The sequence below is a fragment of the Ranitomeya variabilis genome, chromosome 3 (assembly GCF_051348905.1).
Source record: "Ranitomeya variabilis isolate aRanVar5 chromosome 3, aRanVar5.hap1, whole genome shotgun sequence".
In the NCBI taxonomy this organism is placed as follows: domain Eukaryota; kingdom Metazoa; phylum Chordata; class Amphibia; order Anura; family Dendrobatidae; genus Ranitomeya; species Ranitomeya variabilis.
The window spans coordinates 173,797,965-173,811,275 of NC_135234.1; the positions used below are offsets into that span (position 1 = coordinate 173,797,965).

The 13,311-nt window shown below is 43.0% G+C and overlaps 1 protein-coding gene across 2 annotated transcripts in view; it reads right to left on the minus strand.

The window, feature by feature from the left end:
* Positions 1–13,311, minus strand: part of WDR77 (WD repeat domain 77) — a 31,984-nt gene that overhangs the window by 12,944 nt on the left and 5,729 nt on the right. For both annotated transcript variants that reach the window (XM_077294881.1, XM_077294883.1), the window contains exons 5-6: positions 8,742–8,812; positions 1,046–1,100 (exon numbers count right to left, since the gene is read on the minus strand). In XM_077294881.1, the coding sequence (XP_077150996.1) occupies positions 1,046–1,100; positions 8,742–8,812 (126 nt within the window). The remainder of the gene's footprint in view (positions 1–1,045; positions 1,101–8,741; positions 8,813–13,311) is intronic.

The window sequence follows — 13,311 nt, forward strand, 5'->3', positions numbered from 1 at the left end:
GCTAATATGTTTTTGGTTCTACCAATAAAGTTCATTTGAATTTGAGAGAAGAACTACTAACAGTGTTTGAAATGAGAGTCAACATCGAGAGAGAGAGAGAGAGAGAACAGACGAACACCCTGAAGAATGGGTTACATTAAATTAAGAGAAATTCTTACATATTCAGTTTAAAAAAAAACAGAGTCCGTCGCTGGATTCCATCTTTTGACGGACAGCAGCGGATCCTGCGCCCATAGCCTTCCATTATAGCCAATGATGGACGGTGCAGGATCCGTTGCTGTCCGACTTTTCGACCCAGACAAAAAAAACGTTCCTTTGTACCTTCTCTCCAGACGACAGATACACAAATTCCGACAGATCCAGTGCATGATGGAGTAAAAATTAGGCCATCCGTCGCTAATACAAGTCTATGAGAAAAAGACGGATCCAGAGGGCAAACTCGCTCGATTCGTATTTTTCGCAAAACGACGGATTTTGACGGAAACAAAAAGATGGACGTGTGAAAGAGGCCTTATACATTGTAAGCAGAGCCCTTGCTCCTCCTGAAAAGTTCTGTTGAACTATGTGTTACTCGATATTACCCTTGATATCCCTGCTTAATTGTAAAGTGCTGCAGACTATTTTGGTGCTATAAAAATAAAATAATTACAACGTCTGCAATACTGCCCCTTCCCTCACATTAACTGCTAGTGACGAAAGCTAAAAGATATGTTACACTCAGTTCTGCTGTGCTGCAGCACGATATCACTCTGCAGTGAGGAGAGCAGACAGTACTTGCCTCCCACTGAGCCTGGTGTACTGGGCATTGGTTTCTATACGTTACCTTACCCACTTTTATTTTTACAGCTTTATTAGGCTGTAGTATTTGCTTAAAAACAACTTCACTAAATATGGGTTAACCAGCAAAAAAGATCTCTCAATGCCCTCTCCCTGGAACATTGCCCACTGTGACATCTATACACCCTGTCTTATAGGGTAGCATTATCTGGTCCAGAACATGACCTAAGAAACAAATGTTGAGGCTTCAGTGTATAAAGATACTCACCAATACGCTTGGCAGGTTTAGGATTCCTTGTGTCCCACAGTAACACTCTATTATCCTTTAAAGAGAAACAAAAGTATTGCCAATAACTAACACTTTTCAGTCTATTTTTTTCAGCAACAATTGCATTTCAGTGAATTCTCAAATCAATAAAAATATTACACTTCACAGTCATGCTGCAGTTTTTCCCATAGTGTTTTCCCAGTTTTGTAAAAAAAAAAAAAAGATGCAGCATAAGAGCAACTCTTTGTGAGCTGTGGCTCATTGGTAGCGCAACAGCCTGCAAATATGGAGATGCGACTTCAAGCTCTAGGGAGACCAGATCACATGAGGAAGAAGTAGTGATAATACAATTTAATTTATTCACAGAGTAGAGGGATCATCCGCATTCTCATTTGCACATGTAAACATGTGAAGCAATGGAATAAAACTGAAAGGGAGAAGACACAGATTAGATATTGGAAAAAAACTTTGTGACAGTTAAGGGTGATCAATGAGTTGAACAGGCTGCCGCAAGAGGTGGTGAGTTCTCCTTCAATGGAAGCCTTCAAACAGAGGCTGAACAGACATTTGTCTAAGATAGTTTAGTGAATCATGCATTGATCATGGGGTGGACACGAGGACCCTCGAAGTTCCTTCCAACTCTCACATTCTATGATTCCACTCAAAGAAAAAAAAAAAAAATCACCGGTCAAGGAGTAGATATTTTTGACAAAGGGACAATGCTTCTGCTTCTGAGCGGGAAGATTAGCAGAGAGCAGTTGATATTTTTTGTCAAAGCATTGCTTATCTAATGCAGAATAAAAAGAATGACATCTAATATATAAAGCTGAATGTGTGTATGTGTGTCTGTATGTCCGGGATTGGCATCTGCACCGTCGCAGCTACAGCCACAAAATTTTGCACAGTCACACGTCTGGACCCCGAGAGCGTCATAGGCTATGTTGTGAGGTCAAATTTTAACCCCGCGCTTTCCAATTCACCAAACAATTTTGCCCCTATCTACATAATGGGGAAAAAATGAAAGGAAAAGTGTTGGAGGCAAATTAACAGCTGCCAGATGTGAACAAGGGGGACTTAACCCCTTCCCGACCCATGACGCCACGTAGGCGTCATGAAAACCTGTGCCAATCCGACCCATGACGCCTATGTGGCGTCATGGAATGATCGCGTCCCTGCAGATCGGGTGAAGGGGTTAACTCCCATTTTACCCGATCTGCAGAGACAGGGGGAGTGGTACTTCAGCCCAGGGGGGGTGGCTTCACCCCCCCGTGGCTACGATCGCTCTGATTGGCTGTTGAAAGTGAAACTGCCAATCAGAGCGATTTGTAATATTTCACCTAAAAAACTGGTGAAATATTACAATCCAGCCATGGCCGATGCTGCAATATCATCGGCCATGGCTGGAAATACTGAAGTGACCCCCCCCACACCCACCGATCGCCCCCCCCAGTCCTCCGTTATGGGGTCCGGTCCCCTCCGTCCGCCTGCCGGCTCCCCCGTCCTCCTGTCCGCTCCCTCCTTGTTTGGATTCACCCCCCTGTGGTCCGATTACCCCCCCTGTGCTCCGATCCACCCCCCCACCACCCCTTCATACTTACCGATCCTCCCGGTGTCCGTACGTCTCCTCGCTGGGCGCCGCCATCTTCCAAAATGGCGGGCGCATGCTCAGTGCGCCCGCCGAATCTGCCAGCCGGCAGATTCCTTACAAGTACATTTTGATCGCTGTGGTAGGTTCTATCACAGCGATCAAAATAAAAAAAATAATAAATAAACCCCCCCCTTTTTCACCCCCATAGGTAGGGAGGGACAATAATAAAATAAAGAAAATATATATTTTTTTTTTTTTCATTTTCCACTAGGGTTAGAACTAGGGGTAGGGTTAGGGGTAGGGTTAGGGTTACGGGTAGGGTTAGGGTTATGGCATGTGCACACAGTGCGGATTTGGCTGCGGATCCGCAGCGGATTGCCGCGGATCCGCAGCGGATTGGCCGCGGATCCGCAGCGGATTGGCCGCGGATCCGCAGCGGATTGGCCGCGGATCCGCAGCGGATTGGCCGCGGATCCGCAGCGGATTGGCCGCGGATCCGCAGCGGATTGGCCGCGGATCCGCAGCGGATTGGCCGCTGCGAATTCGTAGCAGTTTTCCATCAGGTTTACAGTACCATGTACACCTATGGAAAACCAAATCCACTGTGCCCATGGTGCGGAAAATTCCGTGCAGAAACGCTGCGTTGTATTTTCCGCAGCATGTCAATTCTTTGTGCGGATTCCGCAGCGTTTTACACCTGTTGCTCAATAGGAATCCGCAGGTGAAATCCGCACAAAAAAACACTGGAAATCTGCTGTAAATCTGCAGGTAAAACGCAGTGCCTTTTACCTGCAGATTATTCAAAAATTGTGCAGAAAAATCTCACGAATCCGCAACGTGGGCACATAGCCTTAGGGTTAGGGTTGGAATTAAGAGTTAGGGTTGGAAATAGGGCTAGGGTTGGAAATAGGGTTAAGATTAGGCTTGTGGTTAGGGTTACGGATAGGGTTAGGGGTGTATTGGGGTTACAGTTGTGGTTAGGGTTGGGATTAGGGTTAGGGTTGGAATTAGGGTTATGGGTGTGTTGCGGTTAGGGTTGTGGTTAGGGGTGTGTTGGGGTTAGGGTTGTGATTAGGGTTATGGCTACAGTTGGGATTAGGATTAGGGGTGTGTTGGGGTTAGTGTTGAAGTTAGAATTGAGGGGTTTCCACTGTTTAGGCACATCAGGGGTCTCCAAACGCAACATGGCGCCACCATTGATTCCAGCCAATCTTGCGTTCAAAAAGTCAAATGGTGCTCCCTCCCTTCCAAGCCCCAACGTGCGCCCAAACAGTGGTTTACCCCCACATTTGGGGTACCAGCGTACTCAGGACAAACTGGGCAACAACTGTTGGGGTCCAATTTCTCCTGTTACCCTTGCAAAAATAAAAAATTACTTGCTAAAACATAATTTTTGAGGAAAGAACAATTATTTTTTATTTTCACGGCTCTGCGTTATAAACTTCTGTGAAGCACTTGGGGGTTGAAAGTGCTCATCACACATCTAGGTAAGTTCCTTGGGGGGTCTATTTTCCAAAATGGGGTCACTTGTGGGGTGTTTCTACTGTTTAGGCACATCAGGGCCTCTGCAAATGCAATGTGACGCCCGCAGACCATTCCATCAAAGTCTGCATTTCAAATGCCACTACTTCCCTTCCGAGCCCCGGCATATGCCCAAACAGTGGTCTACCCCCACATATGGGGTATCAGCGTACTCACAACAAACTGGGCAACAAATATTGGGGTCCAATTTCTCCTGCTACCCTTGTGAAAATAAAAAATTGCTTGCTAAAACATCTTTTTTGAGGAAAGAAAAATGATTTTTTATTTTCAAAGCTCTGCGTTGTAAACTTCTGTGAAGCACTTGGGGGTTGAACGTGCTCACCACACATCTAGATAAGTTCCTTGGGGGGTCTAGTTTCCAAAATGGGGTCAATTGTGGGGGGTTTCTACTGTTTAGGCATATCAGGGGCTCTGCAAACGTAACATGATGCCCGCAGACCATTCCATCAAAGTCTGCATTCCAAAACGTCACTACTTCCCTTCTGAGCCCCGGCATGTGCCCAAACAGTGGTTTACCCCCACATATGGGGTATCAGCGTACTCAGGAGAAACTGGACAACAACTTTTGGGGTCCAATTTCTCCTGTTACTCTTGCGAAAATAAAAAATTCTGGGCTAAAAAATATTTTTGAGGAAAGGAAACATTTATTATTTTCACGGCTCTGCGTTATAAACTTCTGTGAAGCACTTGGGGGTTCAAAGTGCTCACCACACATCTAGATTAGTTCCTTGGGAGGTCTAGTTTCCAAAGTGGAGTCACTTGTGGGGAGTTCCTACTGTTTAGGCACATCAGGGGCTCTGCAAACGCAACCTGACGCCCGCAGAGCATTCCATCAAAGTCTGCATTTCAAAACGTCACTACTTCCCTTCCGAACCCCGACGTGTGCCAAAACAGTGGTTTACCCCCACATATGGGGTATCAGCATACTCAGGAGAAACTGGACAACAATTTTTGGGGTCCAATTTCTCCTGTTACCCTTGGGAAAATAAAAAATTGTGGGCTAAAAAATCATTTTTGAGAAAAGAAAAATTATTTTTTATTTTCATGGCTCTGCGTTATAAACTTCTGTGAAGCACTTGGGGGTTCAAAGTGCTCACCACACATCTAGATTAGTTCCTTGGGAGGTCTAGTTTCCAAAATGGGGTCACTTGTGCTGGAGCTCCAATGTTTAGGCACACAGGGGCTCTCCAAACGCGACATGGTGTCCGCTAATGATTGGAGCTAATTTTCCATTCAAAAAGCCAAATGGTGTGCCTTCCCTTCCGAGCCCTGCCGTGCGCCCAAACAGTGGTTTACCCCCCCATATGGGGTATCATCGTACTCAGGACAAACTGGACAACAACATTTGGGGTCCAATTTCTCCTATTACCCTTGGGAAAATAAAAAATTCTGGGCTAAAAATCATTTTTGAGGAAAGAAAAATTATTTTTTATTTTCACGGCTCTGCGTTATAAACTTCTGTGAAGCACCTGGGGGTTATAAGTGCTCACTATGCATCTAGATAAGTTCCTTGGGGGGTCTAGTTTCCAAAATGGGGTCACTTGTAGGGGAGCTCCAATGTTTAGGCACACAGGGGCTCTCCAAACGCGACATGGTGTCCGCTAACGATTGGAGCTAATTTTCCATTCAAAAAGTCAAATGGCAAGCCTCCCCTTTCGAGCCTTGCCGTGCACCCAAACAGTGGTTTACCCCCACATATGAGGTATCGGCGTACTCAGGAGAAATTGCCCAACAAATTTTAGGATCCATTTTATCCTGTTGCCCATGTGAAAATGAAAGAATTGAGGCTAAAAGAAATTTTGTGTGAAAAAAAAGTACTTTTTCATTTTTGCGGATCAATTTGTGAAGTACCTAGGGGTTTAAAGTGCTCACTATGCCTCTAGATAAGTTCCTTGGGGGGTCTAGTTTCCAAAATGGGGTCACTTGTGGAGGAGCTCCAATGTTTAGGCACACGGGGGCTCTCCAAACGCGACATGGTGTCCGCTAAAGATTGGAGCCAATTTTTCATTGAAAAAGTCAAATGGCGCTCCTTCCCTTCCGAGCCCTGCCGTGCGCCCAAACAGTGGTTTACCCCCACATATGAGGTATCAGCGTACTCAGGACAAATTGGACAACAACGTCCATGGTCCAGTTTCTCCTTTTACCCTTGGGAAAATAAAAAAATTGTTGCTAAAAGATCATTTTTGTGACTAAAAAGTTAAATGTTCATTTTTTACTTCCATGTTGCTTCTGCTGCTGTGAAACACCTGAAGGGTTAATAAACTTCTTGAATGTGGTTTTGAGCACCTTGAGGGGTGCAGTTTTTAGAATGGTGTCACTTTTGGGTATTTTCAGCCATATAGAACCCTCAAACTGACTTCAAATGTGAGGTGGTCCCTAAAAAAAATGGTTTTGTAAATTTTGTTGTAAAAATGAGAAATCACTGGTCAAATTTTAACCCTTATAACTTCCTAGCAAAAAAAAAATTTGTTTCCAAAATTGTGCTGATGTAAAGTAGACATGTGGGAAATGTTATTTATTAACTATTTTGTGTCACATAACTCTCTGGTTTAACAGAATAAAAATTCAAAATGTGAAAATTGCGAAATTTTCAAAATTTTTGCCAAATTTCCGTTTTTTTCACAAATAAACTCAGAAATTATCGACCTAAATTTACCACTAACATGAAGCCCAATATGTCACGAAAAAACAATCTCAGAATCGCTAGGATCCGTTGAAGCGTTCCGGAGTTATTACCTCATAAAGGGACACTGGTCAGAATTGCAAAAAACGGCAAGGTCATTAAGGCCAAAATAGGCTGGGTCATGAAGGGGTTAAAGAATGAGAGCGATGGCGCCAAAGAGTATATACTGTACAGTTGCTAAGGTGGGGCCCCGACATGGGATAATCACCACACCACCACGGGGATATGAACACACACACACAAAATGCGCCACACACTACCACGTGCTCGAGCACATATACCACCCTCAGCGCACATTTCACCACACATACACCAACCTCGCCACATAAAAGTCGAAACACAAGTCGCCGCTCAAAACTCGCCACGCACAAAACTCTCCACATGCAAAACTCGCCACACGTGCAAAACTCACCTCATGGAAAACTCGCCACACGCAAAACTTGCATACGCGGAAAAATTGCCACATGCATAAAAGTTGCAACACATGCTAAAGTTGCCTCACACAAAACTTGCACATACTCAAAAGGCACCACACATAAAACTCGCCATGCGCAAAACTTGCTGCACACAACTTGCTACACTAACCTGTCACATGCAACTCGACACACAAAAAGTTGCTACACGTATGTCGCCACACAAAACTCATCTCACAAAAGTCGCTACATGCATGTCGCCACACGCAACTCAACACACACAACTTGACACACGAAACTCGCCCTAAAACACACACAAGTCTGGTATTATCCTTCAAAAATAAAAATCTGATTAATAAGCAGACAAACTACAAGAGCAACAAATGTACCATATAGGAATCCGGCAGCTGTCAGTCACATGACCAGTCTATTATGTGTATGTGTGAGCTAATATATACTGCCAGGGGGTGGACTTACTGTTGGCTGGGGATTTATCAGGCTGTCAATTTAGCTTACAAATACTGAGGTAAAAATACTGACCAAATAACGTGTGAACGAGGTCTAATACAGGAGGAGATGACATACAGATATATACTATATACAGGAGGAGATGACACACAGGTATATACTATTTACAGGGGAGATGACACACAGGTATATACTATATACAGGAGGAGATGACACAGATATATACTATATACAGGAGAGATGACACAGGTATATACTATATAGAGGAGGAGATGACATACAGGTACATACTACATACAGCAGGAGATGACATACAGGTATATACTATATACAGGAGCAGATTACCTACAGGTACATAGTATATACAGGAGGAGATGACATACAGGTATATGCTATTTATAGGAGGAGATGACATACAGGTATATACTATATACAGGAGGAGATGACACACAGATATATACTATATATAGGTGAGATGACACACAGGTATATACTATATACAGGGGAGATGACATACAGGTATATACTATATACAGGAGATGACATACAGGTGTATACTATATATAAGGGAGATGACAAACATGTATATACTGAGGTGAAAATGAGAGGTGTGAGGTGAAAATGAAAAGGTGTGAGTGCAAAATGAGAGGAGTGAGGGAAAATAGTGGAGTGATCGGAAAATGACAGATGTGAGGTCGACATGACAAGTGTTAGGGGGGGAATGAGAGGAGTGAGGGGGAAAATAAGAGGAGTGAGGGGGAAAATGAAAAATGTGATGGGGAAAATGAGAGGCGTGATGGGAAAATAAGAGAAGTGAGGTGCTATCACTAACCACAGATATTTACTATGCCCAGGCAACGCCGGGCTCTTCAGCTAGTAGTATATAATGTGTCAGATAATAAAACCCGGACTGCACCGCATCCTAAAGAAAAACTACGCAAGCCCTGGAAAATGACATTACTGTAATTCTAAAGAACAGATGCCATAACCATGAAGCCGTACCTCACCACAAGAAAGAAAGATTGCTTCTTTGCCAGGGCACGTGGAAACACAATTCACTTGGCCGGAATGTGCTAAGAAATAAAAAATGGAAATAAACAAATCACATAAAAGTTAACGAAAATTCAACAGTAACAATGCCATGGGTTAATAGTGATAAAAAATGCAATACAATCCATATATCATATACTTCTCAACTCATGGCATGTATTGGTCTAAGAAATGATATTTAGGGCTCATACATAGGGCAAAGTCACAAAAAAAGAAAAAAGACCAGGTCTATATGCATAGGGATCACCACATAGAATGTTTGCAAAAAAACAACACAGCTTTATTAGAAAAACAACAATACAAGTAGCAAACCACATATACTTTTAAAAACATTTAAAAAGGCATACACTTGCCATATGAAACAGCCCACAATAGGGCAAGTAGCCCGCACAGAACTCTCAAAGTTTACACATGTAGAGTAGCTATATCAATGTGACCAGCCCCATATAGACAGCATACCCCTATAATATGGACAGCCAACTTGCACAGACCCTATATAAATAATATAGCCGTGCACCACAATACGCATGCATGCGAGAAGGGCGAAGAATTTAAAAGATCGCCTGAGTCATAGTCACTTCCAGCGCCCTACCAGGAAGCTAAATAGGGGGGTCATATTGAATGGGACTTTCCAGTGTGGGAATTGCAATATCTGTCCGTTCACCCTTGGTGATGTATCTCTTTTGTCCTTTTTCTCCTTACAGATTTCCACCAAGGCCTACTTTAATTGCAAATCTCGTAATTTGATATACGCTTTGATTTGCCCCTGCCATAAAATCTATGTCGGTCAAACTACGCAAGAACTAAGAAAACGTATCCAACAGCATTTCTCGAATATCACTACGGCTGTAAAAGACAAAGCAAAGGGCAAGACCATCTCATCCGTGGCTTCACATTATCTGGCGGTACATGACTCCCAGTGGAAAGACACCAAGATTATGGGACTGGAGGGAGTTCAATCCAACATTAGAGGTGGGGACATCACCTCGGAGCTTTTGAGACGGGAGTCCAGATGGATCTTCGAACTGAACTGTTTAACCCCTCGTGGTTTAAACGAAGATCTTTTATTCACTGGGTTTTATAGATAACGGTCATCTGTACTGCCTATTTGGGTCCCAATGTATGCCTTATAATCATTTTTGTAAGCATTTCATTTTGGGGGTTCAATTAGAATTACTAGTTTACCACCAGGTTTCGATCTGTGCATTATGTACGCGATCACCAAACAGGACTTTGCAACTTTGGTAACTGTGGGTGAAGTCTCCGCAACTCAGGAGACGTTTTGATCATGCGCCCTAAGAATACTAACAGGGAATTCCTTGGCGCTCATCGCGCACGCGCTCACCACACAGCATTTTGGTATCCTTAGCAACGGTACGTCACTGCGGTGACGTCCATGGGACGCCGGAGCATGCGCTCTGGACCAAGGGGTCAGCTGTAATGGCCGCTGCCGGTAGCTCCATGCGGTGCGACGTAGCATCGACACAGCTGATTTAGGTATATGTTGTTAATACTCTCTGATATTTAAGTAGCAGATCCTGCACTTACACAATACCCCTGACAAAGCGTGGCGACACGCGTTGGGCTGTTGTGTAGCCCGCACTTGGACTCTGCCTAGCGGCATATTATATTTTAAAAACCTCAGGTCATCCTATGATTGGTAACTATAAGGATACTGACCAACAAGTGGCTATGCTCTCTATGGAACACTGGGCTTATGTTGCCCCCAGGACCCATGCACCATAATTTGGCATAAAGTAATTCTGGGTGGTCTTTCCATTTACTTATTTGTTTGCTTTATCATGCAGCTACATGGTTACTCTTTATGAGGGGGTTAGACCCAATTTATCCACCTATATATTGTGTGGGGTTTATACGTGTAACACCTTACCTATTTTCAACATAGACTATATGGGCATGCGTATTGTGGTGCACGGCTATATTATTTATATATGGTCTGTGCAATTTTGTTGTTCATCTTATTTATATAGGGTCTGTGCAAGTTGGCTGTCCATATTATAGGGGTATGCTGTCTATATGGGGCTGGTCACATTGATATAGCTACTCTACATGTGTAAACTTTGAGAGTTCTGTGCGGGCTACTTGCCCTATTATGGGCTGTTTCATATGGCAAGTGTATGCCTTTTTAAATGTTTTTAAAAGTATATGTGGTTTGCTACTTGTATTGTTGTTTTTCTAATAAAGCTGTGTTGTTTTTTTGCAAACATTCTATGTGGTGATCCCTATGCATATAGACCTGGTCTTTTTTCTTTTTTTGTGTACTATTGGTTTTTTCAGGTCTTAGTGTGATCCCACAATCCGTGGTGCCCCCGTATAGCTATTTGGGTTCACATAGGGCAAAGTCCTGTGCAATGAGGCAGCACACAGGCAGTGCAGAGTTAAGTGATCTCTGTGTGCGGTCGTACAGGCTGGAGGTGGTGCCTTATGTAAGCATAGACCTTTTTCTAGAAGCAATGTTGTATCCAACCAGCACAGCCCCTAGAAAATGCCTTTAATTTGCCTTAATTCAAAATAATCAAAAAACTCTCAGTAAGTGTCTATGTGATAGGAGGCCTCCGCCGTGTAGCAAGTATCAATACAGGTAATAACCCCATTGGTAACAATCATTTCTTACTGAATTCAATGTATTACACTGTGCAGTAGGCTCTTACGCTCCCTCTACAATGTCTGATTTTAAGCAGAAATTTCCCTTTTTTTCCATTTATATTGAGAATCTCCCATAATTGTGGCTGCTCCACTGATATTCGAAGAGTTTGTATTTATATTTTGTGCCCCTCTGTTCCAGAGCTATGTCCACCCCCACCCTCCTAAAAAAAAGATGCAAATTTTCCCTTCGACCAACTGGGCATTTAATAAAGGACGTCACTCTGGGTGTTTGCTTTTTGCTTTTTTTCTCCTCTGACTATGCCCAGTTGGAAATATGCATCTATAATTCCGGGAGGGGCTATAATTTTTGATTGAAGGGGCACAGAAGAAAGAGAAAAACTTTTTCCGGAATCAGTGAAGCAGCACCAGTTGGACGGGGTATTCTGTTTAAATAAAAAAAAAATAAATCCAGTGAATTTTTTTTTATTTTTTTTTAAGGGGCTGTCTCAAGTTGTGGTGATAATCAGCTGATTTCTGCAAAGCTGTCTAATCAAAACCGAGTCTAAGCTTCCAATACCTTGCTCTACTAGGGCGTGTGGACAGGGATTCATGACAGTAGACAAGCCCTTTAACTGTAGGTAAATGTAACGTTAGGCAACACCTAAAATGTTTGCTGCTTACCACCCTGCCAGCGAGAGTGGCCCTTCATAAAGAGAATGACTAAGGAAGGACGGTGGCTCCTGCATCTCTGTGCCATGTGGGGCCCTCATTGCACAGAATTTACTTTAGAGTGCCCGTAATTCCAGGATGGTGGGCATGCAAACATTTTTAGTGACAGCAATGAGCAGGGGAGAGAGGACGCAGCTAATGTCCACACCTACGCCATGCTGGCTGGCTGCATGTTCTAGATTCCATGCAGACTTTCCACTGCGCATTCGCAGCAAACTCCAGACATATTACACGCAAATTGTGTTAAGAATTTCACCCTATGCACTGCAAGAGTGACCACTGCAATAATGTCCGCACAAAGAAATGACATACTGCACATTTTACATTGCGCGCATCATGTAAATTTATGTGCGGAAAATCTCCAAAACATGTAGATAAGATTCTCTAAGATCTCAATAATATAGGAGGTACTCTATTAGGCCATGTTCACATGTTGCGTTTTTTATGCTTTTTTTTTTTTTGCAGTCAAAACCTGCTCTCTTGGCAGTAAGAAACTTGCTTCAAAAAAAAAAAAAAAAGCAGATTTTGCTGCTTTTTTTGTTGTCGTGGTCCATTTGTCTCTTGTGCATGCTGATAAAGTTTCTTGCATACAAAAAAAAAAATATGATTCTACTTCAAGTTTTGGCATAGAAAACGCCACAAAAACTGATACCTGAGTTTTTGCAGCATTTTTTGCACCGCCTATTGCTTTCAATGGTTGAAAAATGCTGAAAAAAAACGCTGAAAGAAGTGACATGCTGCATTTTGCAAAAACCGAGGCATTGCACAAAATATGGAGGACAAAAAACCAAGCTGTGTGAATGAGACTTCTGAAATCTCATAGATCTTGCTGGTAATGTAAAAGGCAGCAGAAAATTTGAATAAGAAAAAAATCAGCAATAAAAAATGCAAGGTGTGAACATACGGTAGTATTAAGCTGCAGATTGTCAACATCCAAATTCATAACGTGTAGGGCGGATTAGCATGTGGAATATCTGCAGAGTAATACAGTACCTACTGAGTTAATGAGATTTCACAATTCTCACCTACACGTGGTGGGAAATATTCCACACAAATCGTGATATGTGCATTTTAAAATTCTCAGCATGTCATTGCTTTGGGCAAAATTCAATGCGGTCTTCACTCTTGCAATGTATGGGACGAAATACTCCACAACATCCACGAGCAACATGTACGGATTCTGATG